Raw genomic sequence first — 10,770 nt, 5'->3', positions numbered from 1 at the left:
AAGGAAACTGAAGAGGAGAGACGGGAGGAAGAAGTGCAAGGGTGGAAGGTTTGATGAAGAGAGGACCTTTCTGTATACAATATACCAATTCTGGAAGTGGACTAAACACACACACACACAATCATTGACCTTTTAACTAACTGCACACAGTAATCTTAAAACAGAGACTCTACCATTTCCTCTAACCACCAATGAAGAAGCCTCTATGTATGTGGTCGCTCAACCAGCTAGAAACAGAAGTCTAATCTCTTAACTCTTCAGCATTCAACTTTCTCTCATTTATTCACATTGTTCTGAATTAATCATGCATTATATCATAGCTTTGAAGTTTCAATGAGGTGACTGTTTGATTTCAAAATGACATTGTTGGCTGGGTGTGAGAAGCTGGACAGGATCAGTTTGAACATATAAGACAGGCAGATTATTTGGGGCAGATATGACAAGTCATAGCTGGAATACACTTAATCAATAGGTTAGTTTGCTGGGTCAAAGTTGACCCTAGTAAAACAACAACAATTATACTGAGGCTACAGCTTTCCATACCAGGAAAAATTGGTTCAAAAATGTCAGACCATAAAATAATAGCTAAATAAGTACTTAGCTATGTCAAATTTTAATTGAATGGGTTCACAACAAACCAAATTAATGAGAACTACTAATTTATATTTTAGAATTTACTACATTAAAGCTAAATGCATGAATAATCAAAATTAACAATTTGGAAATAATATTGATATAAGAACATATTTAAATGGAGTTTTGTTTGATGACATCCTTTTGTAACTGAGAGGTCAAATTTCACCCACGTCAACAAGGATCAGAGATACTCTCTTTACTCGCTTACTTGTTTCAGTCATTTGACTGTGGCCATGCTGGAGCACTGCCTTTAGTCGAGCAAATTGACCCCAGGAGTTATTCTTTGTAAGCCTAGTACTTATTCTATCTATTTTGCCGAACTGCTAAGTTACCAAACACATCTTTGGTCTTACATGTCTATCCCATCTTTATCTCAGACACAGCGTCTCTAGGATTACATTATCAAATGCATCCTCATATTTTTTTTTATTAGATAACAGAGTTAGATTCAAATAAGATTTAGCTGCTATTACAGGCAGGCCATGCAACTCATTGGCCTTTTGTTTTTTTTTAGCAATGGTGGTTCTGACACTTAAACCTTCTTAAGACATCTTACATCTTACAAAGAGCAAACCTGTGTCTTGTATAAAAAAAACAAAAAACAAAAGTTTACACAGTCTATAAAACTGCAGAAGGGACGGGTGAAATTAAAGTAATTTACAACAGAAAAAAAAAACCATGTCATTAATTTGTGTGTCACTTGCTTTTTTAATTATAAACTTCTAAAAAAAATCCTATTAACCTATATTAATTGCTAAGAGAATAGGAACTTTATTTTAGTGGCAGAGGTATAAGTAGGAGAAAGGGCAACAGCAGACATGACTAGTTGGCAGGGCCTCTATAATAGGTGGGAGAAAAGAAGGAAGGAAGTCCCTACAAAGAAGGAAAGGAAGAAAGCATTAACCTCACATCAATCACTGAAGTCAGTTAAAAGTACCCAAGTGTTGGGTGCTGGCATTAAAACCATGTTATAGAATAGGTCCACCACTCAGAAATCAGCCCCTATCAATCTTCCACAGTTTCCAGTAAACTAATTTCAATTGCAAGGCTTGGATTGAACCAAAGCTATGGTGGAAACTTACTTGCCCAAGGTACAATAGAGAGTGACTGGACACGAATCCGTAAACTTCTGAGACACACAGCCTTGTTTTATACTGTGTCTCCAAATGGTTTGCTGTTAAGCAGTGGTGGGGGAAACACACACACACATATATATATATATATCCCGGCAAGCCAAGTAAGATCGTTGCCAGTGCCCCTGGACTGGCTCTTGTGCGGGTGGCACATGAGATGCACCATTTTGAGCGTGGCCGTTGCCAGTACCGCCTGACTGGCTCCCGTAGGATTTTCGAGTGAGATCGTTGCCAGTGCCCCTGGACTGGCTTGTGCGGGTGGCACATAAAAGACACCATTTCGAGCGTGGCCGTTTTCGTGCGGGTGACACGTAAAAGCACCCACTACACTCTCTGAGTGGTTGGCGTTAGGAAGGGCATCCAGCTGTAGAAACTCTGCCAAATTAGATTGGAGCCTGGTGTTGCCATCCGGTTTCACTAGTCCTCAGTCAAATCGTCCAACCCATGCTAGCATGGAAAGCGGACGTTAAACGACGATGATGATGATGATGATGATATATATATATATATGCACATACACAATGGGCTTCTTTCAGTTTCCATCTACCAAGTCCACTCACAAGGCTTTAGTCAGCCCGAGACTATAGTAGAAGGCACTTGCCTAAGATGTTACGCAGTGGGACTGAACCCAGAGACATGTGGTTGGGAAGCAAGTTTCTTACCACACAGCCATGTCTGTGCCTATGGTCAAGTTTATTTGAACAGAGTCAATCTGGGACTAAAACAACAATAACATGAAACTGTAAACTTTACAAATGTAGTCCAAACTCTTGCAGCAACAATGGTTCAACAGCCAACAACAGTATAATATATTGCTGTAGCCAATTTCAACATTTCCAGAAAATGACTCACAAACAATGGACAGAATTCTATAAATAAATGACTACATTGATGGGGGGTATGGGGGACAGATTAATGGTTAATGGAATAATAGAAATAAATATAAATTACAGAGAACTGAAATGAAATCAGAAACCGTTGAGTAAAAATAGTGAAATGGGAACCAGATTTCTTTAATAAGTTATTGTTTTTTTTAACTTTAAAAAAAAAAAATTTATGTAATAGGTTCAGGCATGGTTGTGGTAAGAAGTTTGCTTCCCGACCACATGGTTCCGGGTTCAGTACCACTGTGTGACACCTTGGGCAAGTGTCTTCTACTATAGCCCAGGGCCACCCAAAGCCTTGAGTAATTTGGCCGAGTAATTAAGAAGCTTATTTCACAATTATGACGCCAAAGTTTTCTGATTTTCCTTTTAATCTTTTAGTCTGGTAGGGAGGTAATGTCTCTGCTGCATTACAGGCCTCTAAAACAAGAGGGAGATTCCATTATATCAACTCCAGTACTTGATTCTACCTTTTTATTTTCTTTTTTAATGAGCACTGCAAAGATGAAAGGTCTAGCTACCCTCAGCTGAATTTGAACTTGGACTATAAAGGGTCATAAATACCAACAGGCATTTTATCTGATGCTCTAACGATTCTGCCAATCTAACAGCTAATGTAACAGATAATTAAATTACACGAAGCATAATCTAATTTTAAAAATATCTCTAGAACCAGCAACAGCCTTCTATGAGGAAATATGGTAGAATTCCAGGAAATATTGCTGGAGATAAACTACTGGACTTTCCAATCTACTGTTGATATTTTGTTGCATTCCTGAGTGGATCACATGCAGCTACAAGGATTTACAGGCAGTAAACCTTGTGGGAAAGTTGCCAATCTGTTCAATGATAGCTTTTTCAAAGGGAGATATCTAACACATCTGATTAATGCAACAAAGAAACTGGAACGAAGCTCCAGCTTTGTGTACTATAAAGGTGGAGATTTGTGAAAGGATTAAAAAAGGGCAGAAAATAAGGTTCCAACTATACCAGCTTCACCAAATTCAAGAGGAATTGCAAATGCCAAAGGCACTTGACAAAACAAAAAAAAAATTCTGCAAGATAAAACTAAAACTCTGAACAAGAACTTCACTTCTGCCAGGGAATGGTTAAATTAATTTGAAAGGCCTTCTTGTTGTGACCATCCCACATTTTAATTCAGACAAAGTGTATCAATAACTTACATCATAAGTTCTCAAAGTGGGTGCTACCCCCCCCCCCCCAGTGAGCATTGAGAGGGTCCAGGTGGGCGCTGGTGTCTGAAGAGGCGGTAGAGAAAAGGGAGGCATTGGGAGAAAGGCATTGGGAGAAAGGCATTGGGAGAAAGGCATTGGGAGAAAGGCATTGGGAGAAAGGCATTGGGAGAAAGGCATTGGGAGAAAGGCATTGGATTGGGGGGACGCTTATGAATTTATTATTAGTGTTGTATACAAATTATATAATATATTAAATATCAAATGATTCATAGTATATATAAATTAGTAAAATATAAAATTTCTATTTATACATAAAAATAGGGGTGGGAGTGCTGAGGGTATTATGTGGCCATGAGGAGCGGGGGCAGTGGCCCAAAAAGTTTGAGAACCTCTGACTTACATTAATCAATGTGCACTTCTCTTTTTTGTAATTTCATAAGGTATGATGAGGCAGATTTGGTAGTTATTTCTAGCTGGTTGTATTATAACAGAGGGTCTGTTGTTGTTACTGTTTAGTCCTGACTGGCCCCAATAAAGCTAACATCTGGCCAATGACATTCTCAGCACAGCCATCTCATCTTTTATATAGGCACAGCAAATCTAGGACTACATTATCAATATGTTTATTCAATTCTTTAAACTGACGGAGTGTGGTTTTAGGGGAGATTTCAGTATATCAAGTGACTGCACAGAGCTGCCCCCCATTGGCTTTTGTGATTAATCATATGATGCCAGAAAATAAACCAAATTAGGAATATAATTTGTCTTTACTGCACAACTTGGTACACGTACCACAACCAACTGCACAACTTGGTATATGCATCATGTTATCTGACACAGACATCAAACAGTGACCTCATGTTATATTATGTAAAGTGTGGAGATCAAACCATGTTTAATGTAAACTTCATCTATATACTGAGTGGGAATCAACGAGATGACTGCTAAAAGGTAACTGGTAGACAGAGTGGAAACAGGATTGATGGCAACCATGATAATGGTGGGTGGTGGTGGTAAGAATAGTGGATAGTGATGGAGTAGATAGTGGTTGTGATGGTTGTATGAGAGTCGGTGAATGGTGGTGATCGTAATGATAAATACCATTTAGCCTCAGGCCAGGCCTGATAAAGCAGACTTAAAATCAAAAAGGTTACAGACGCGACTATTTCAGGTTTTGTTTAGACACAGTATATCTAGGACTATATTATCTAAGGTGTCAATTTAAAAAAAAAAACATTTGGTTTTAGTGAGTGAGATTTAGCTGCTATTTCTAGCAGGTCAAGAGGCTACAAAGAAGCTTCTTCAGTGGCTCATATTCTTTTTACTTGTTTCAGTCATTTGACTGCAGCCATGCTGGAGCACTGCCTTTAGTCAGACAAATTGACCCCAGAACTTATTCTCTGCAAGCCTGGTACTTATTCTCTCAGTCTCTTTTGCTGAACTGCTAAGTTACAGGGATGAAAACACACCAGCATCAGCTGTCAAGCGATGGTGGGGGTACAAACACAAACATATACATATATATATATACACACACACACCCAATGGGTTTCTTTCAGTTTCCGTCTACCAAATCCACTCACAAGGCTTTGGTCAGCCCGAGGCACTTGCCCAAGGTGCCACGCAGTGGGACTGAACCCAGAACCAGTTGAAAATTTATTATTGATGTCCAGATGAGAGAGAGAAAGAGGGGATACTGGTGGTGGTGGTGAGTGAGAGTAGATTCATCCTCATGTAATGCCTGTTTTCCATGCAGGCATGAGTTGGACAGTTTGAAAGGAGCTGCAAAGCCAAAGGACTGCACCAGGCTCCAGCTGTTTGAGGATGGTTTCTATGACTGGATATCCTTCCTGATGCCATCCACTTTACAGAATGTACTAGGTACTCCACGCGTGGCACCAGCACCAGTGCTTTCCATGTGGCACCAGCACCAGTGCTTTCCATGTGGTGCCAGCACCAGAGCTTTCTGCATGATACCAGCACCACTGCTTTCTGTGTGACACCACTGCCGGTGCATTCCACATGGTGCCAACACCAGTGCTTTCCATGTGATGCGAGCATTCATGGTTGCCAAGTTACTTGCAAGACAAGAGCACCTCAGCTGCGAGAGGAAGCTCTGTGCCAGGTGAGAGGTTGGAGTATGAGAACGCAACAGGGATAGCTGCTTTATGACAGGAGATACTTGGCAACTCAGTCAGATGTCACAAGCAGGGCTACAGAAACAGACTGGACAGGGAGGACAGTGCAACATGTCTAGAATGTCATGCTGCACTTCATATGATTCATCAGTGCATATTGCAGTGTGCAATGCCTGCAGCCGTACAGAAACAGATGAGACACCATATGAGTTGTCAATACAATACTCATCAACAAGCCAAAGACATGATGGATCTGAGAAGACAGAACTGAGTCATACTTCATGGTGGACCAAATACCTGTATGCCATATGAGCGCTCAATCAGGGATGGCTGAAGGTGATTGCAGGTAAGCAAGGAGTTGATGATGGACAGTAGCTCTGGGAGGGGAGAGAAGGTGCAGAAAGGAGGTGATTGGTGAAGACGGTAGGTGGAAGAAAAATGAGGGGGAGGGGAGTAAAAGTAACTGAGAAAAACCAGTGGGGTGAAGTATGTGTCTGGTCTGCTTCGCAATTGACAAACAAAGCAGAATCAATGAGGGAGTCTCTATATTGTTGCTTAACCTGCTAGAAATAGTCATTGCACCTTCCTCAAATCATTATTCTGTCAAAAGCAATACTTATTATTCACATTGTTTTGAACCAATCATGCATTTTCAGGTAGCTTTGAGATTTTGCTGAGGAAACTTAAGTTTTAGAACGACATTGTAGGGTAGGTGTGAGAGGCCAGATCCGGCCAGGTTGAACATAAAACAGGTAGGATCTTTTGGCTGGATATGGCTGGTTTAAATGCTAAAGGGTTAAAAAAATGGTATTCACTGGTTTGAAAAAAAGAAAAAGACATGGGTTTGCACAATCAGAGCAGATCTTGTGACCAAACTCACAATATACAAATAAAACAAGATGCAACATTACTTACCAAATCCATTAATCGTTCTAATTTGCAAATTTCTGGGGGCAGAGAAACTAATTTGTTGTTATTTGCCAATAAAACCTCCAACATAGGTAGTTGACAAAGAAATGCTGGTAACATGGTTAGTTGGTTTCGACTGAAAGTAGACAAAGAATGAACTGGGTTTAGAACATTTATAAGACACACACACTGACATAAATATTCTATTACAACTCACAAGAAATTGCATCATGAATGACCCTTTTATAAACCTATTTTTATGCAAACACATCTGAGACCATTTCTGGTTGGTTCTCGGCTACAAAATTTCCAAAATTTGAATTGAAACTTTCACAAAATTATGTAAAAAATAATTAAGAGTGACAAAAGTGGTATTAATAGCAAAAAGCAATCTTTATGTCCAACATAACTTGGGTATTTTATTAAGAAACTGTACACTGCATTATTAACCGACAGAGAGTCTCTTACATAGACATGTGGTGCATAAAAGCACTCGTAGCTGTATCATTGAAAGACAAGAATCATCTGCTACAGCCCCCAGAACTGCCAGATCACATAATTTTGCCGTTTTGGGTTCCTCAGTGGCAGACGTTTGGTAGCAACATAACAAGTCAAATCTTACTATCAACGATATATAGAATTTCAGTGTCCTTTCAAGCACTAAGGTCGCAAACAGCCAGCAGGCTTATTAAAAATTATCATTAGCAACAGAAGCAGTATTAATACTAAAAAGCAATCTTTATATCCAACTTGATGTAGACGTTTTGTTAGAACATTGAATATTGTGTTATTTGCCAAGAGCAGCGATTCTCAACCTTTTTACCCTTGCGTAACCCTTAAAATAAATTACATGTCTCAAGGAACCCCTGCACAGAAAAAAATTATACCATATCTTTCTCATCGTAGTTCATATTAACGGTTATTTTAATACTTTTCTCGCTGGATTGCGTGTTCATTTCTCTTTTTGTCAACTGTGATTTTATTTTTGGTCTTCTATATAAATGAAGATATTTCCTCTGTCTGGCTGCTTATCTCTCTACAAAACGGAAAGTTACATTGCGGAACTGTTATTTTAACGATTTGTATTTATTTATCACCTGACAAGATACATCTGCACCACTGAATGCTCCTGAATCAGTTGTTAAGTGTTTACTTGGCTTGATAGGCCTTCTTCTCAAGCACAGCAAAATACCAAATGGACTCAGTCATTTCCGCTATGAGGCCCAACGCTTGAAGCCCAGCATAATACCAAATGATCTCGGTCCTTGCGAATGCTCAAAAGGTGCTTTTATGTGCCACCAGCACAGGTGCCATTTGCGTGACACCGGTATCTGTCACGGCTACAATTTTACTTGGCTTCTCTACCAAATTCTTATTCCCAAAGTTAAATGACCCCCACAAACAGTGTACTGCATTAGAAATATCATGAGAAAAGGCTTAAACTATAAACTGACATCATATTTGTCATCATATTTTATAGTTATTCATTGACATTTTTCTAAATATTTACACATACACCAAAAGTTTTATTACCATTTCTCATCATTTACTGTTAAACAGGTTTACTAGGTTACACATACACTCATGTACGTGTGTTAGCGTGTGTGTGTGTGTGTATTTTAATTCAAGTGAGATAAACAGAAATTACATAATCTGCTGACAGTGTAAGTGTGTTAATTTAGTAGATAAGCAGGGATTATCTGATGTGTATGGTCAACCAACCTATGTACACACACACACACACTTTGTTTTAAAATGCGATCTATGAGTATTACTACGGCCATTTATTGAATGTAAATCTGTTAACACTTCTAATAGATGTTGAGGTGAGCTGCTATATAGTTGCTCAACCTGCTAGAAATAGCAGCCAAATCTCCTTTAATTCTGTTACCATATTTCTGTTGAAATGTACTGTTTTTATTTCAATTAATTTTGACACTAGAGAACATTTTCGTAAAATGACTTGATCATTATTAAGCAGGTGTTTAGAACATATGAAATTTTGGTGTAAAGTTTTTAGATCACTTTAACATGAAATGTTTATCACAGAACCAGGGGTGGTCACAGATGGTTGGTATCAAAAGCGTAAATTCATATGCCACTTTCTTTAAAAAAAATGGAAAGGTATGATGGTTTTAGAATAGGTACATTGTGTTCCTACATGTTATAAGGGGCAATTAAAAAGGGTTAACAACCAGACGGGCATCTGGCCACAAAACAGTAACCTCAGGAAAACTACCCAACCTACAACAACATGGAAAAGCAGACAAATGACAATGATGTTGATGATGATGGCAGCAACGGTGGTGGTGGTGGTGTTGCACTGTCTGAATGAATGATGAAATGGCTTAAAATGTCTGTTTACAAGAACAGACTGACCTCAAGCAACCAACAACCACTCATCATTCAGTTGAGAACTTGTCATCACAATCATTTGTCCGAACATTTTTACTCAAACCTAGAAACCATCTCTAGCTAAAATCCAGCCTTCCAGATGTTTCCACAACCCACAATTCACTATCTGTACCTTAACAGACAGCTAGGAAATGCAGGCCTGAAAATTTCCACGATTCTGTTGCCAGATCTAATTTAGTTTTTCAAAAAGTTAAAACACTAGAAACTTGCCTTAACACCATTAGTCATGTTTTAATTCTAGACATATCCTAATTTTAGCCATATCCAATAGGCATATTTCCCATCCTTAGGCTGCTAGGGTGGGGGGTTCCATCCCAACCACTCACTGCATATCAATGTTTTAACATTTCTCTCAGAAACTGGTTCAATGTTGAAGCAATAAAACTTTTCAAATAAAGAAATACGTAAAAACAACAGTCTCTCTTAAAATAACATTATCTTTATTTTTTGTATATATGGGTCCTTGTGGACAATAAAGAAATTATTATTATTATTATTATTATTTTTATTATTATTATTATTATTATTAGTAGTAGTAGTAGTATTTTATTATCATCATCATTAACAATAAAAAGAATTGTAAAACATTTTCTTTTTTTTATATGTTACTCTTTATTTTATTAAATTTTGGTACATTTTAGAAGAAAATTTCTTAACCAAATTAGCCACAATTTTCAAGAGATTTTACATGTAAAGTTTACGGCTAAGGGAAACTTTTTTTTTTTCTAATCAGATTGCCTTGGCTGGTATGCATACATGCCAGTGCCAAGATTTAAGTAAATACACACACACAAACACAAATTTTAAATTATAAATAAATAAATTTTGAATAAGCAACTCTTACATAATGCTTTCTAGAAAATTCTTAGATTTCTTCTACTCTGCCATTGGTTACATCACAAACATGTAAATGCATATATAGTTACATACATATGCATGTGTTTGTATTACACACACACACACACACACACGCACGCATACATACACACACACATACATACACACACACACATACATACATACACACATATATATGTAGTTGAAGTGGATCATGCAATGATTTTGTTTTTATTGTTTCAAGTAGGAAATAATATGGCTAACATCTGTAGAGAAGGAGAGAGAGAGAGAGAGAGAGAGAGAGAGAGACAGAGAGAATGAGAGAGGGGGGGGGGCATGGGCAAGGTATTTAAAATAAATTAAAAAAACAAGGCCAGATCAAGTGGCTGGAGAGAGAGAGGGAGATGAGTAGACAGCTTGTGTATGATGATAGTAAATTGTGAGACAACTTGATAAATCACTTGTGCTCTAAATTACAAGTATTTTAAACATTTTTCATAAACACACACACACACACACACACACACAAACAAACAAACACACTTGTTTGGCTAATGTCCATTTTTCCATGCTCGCATGGGTTTAAAAAGAGTCTTATTTGAAGAAGGATTTTATATGCTAA

At 38.0% G+C, this 10,770-nt stretch overlaps 1 protein-coding gene across 16 annotated transcripts in view; it reads right to left on the bottom strand.

Annotated features, from left to right (window-relative positions):
- The window catches only part of LOC106872026 (DISP complex protein LRCH3), a 254,748-nt gene that overhangs the window by 158,177 nt on the left and 85,801 nt on the right, over positions 1–10,770 (bottom strand). For all 16 annotated transcript variants that reach the window (XM_052967554.1, XM_052967550.1, XM_052967551.1 and 13 more), the window contains exon 3: positions 6,903–7,032. In XM_052967554.1, coding sequence (XP_052823514.1) covers positions 6,903–7,032 — 130 coding nt within the window. The remainder of the gene's footprint in view (positions 1–6,902; positions 7,033–10,770) is intronic.

Source organism: Octopus bimaculoides, chromosome 4 (genome assembly GCF_001194135.2).
Source record: "Octopus bimaculoides isolate UCB-OBI-ISO-001 chromosome 4, ASM119413v2, whole genome shotgun sequence".
Lineage (NCBI taxonomy): Eukaryota > Metazoa > Mollusca > Cephalopoda > Octopoda > Octopodidae > Octopus > Octopus bimaculoides.
This window is presented reverse-complemented; position numbering and strand designations above follow the sequence as displayed.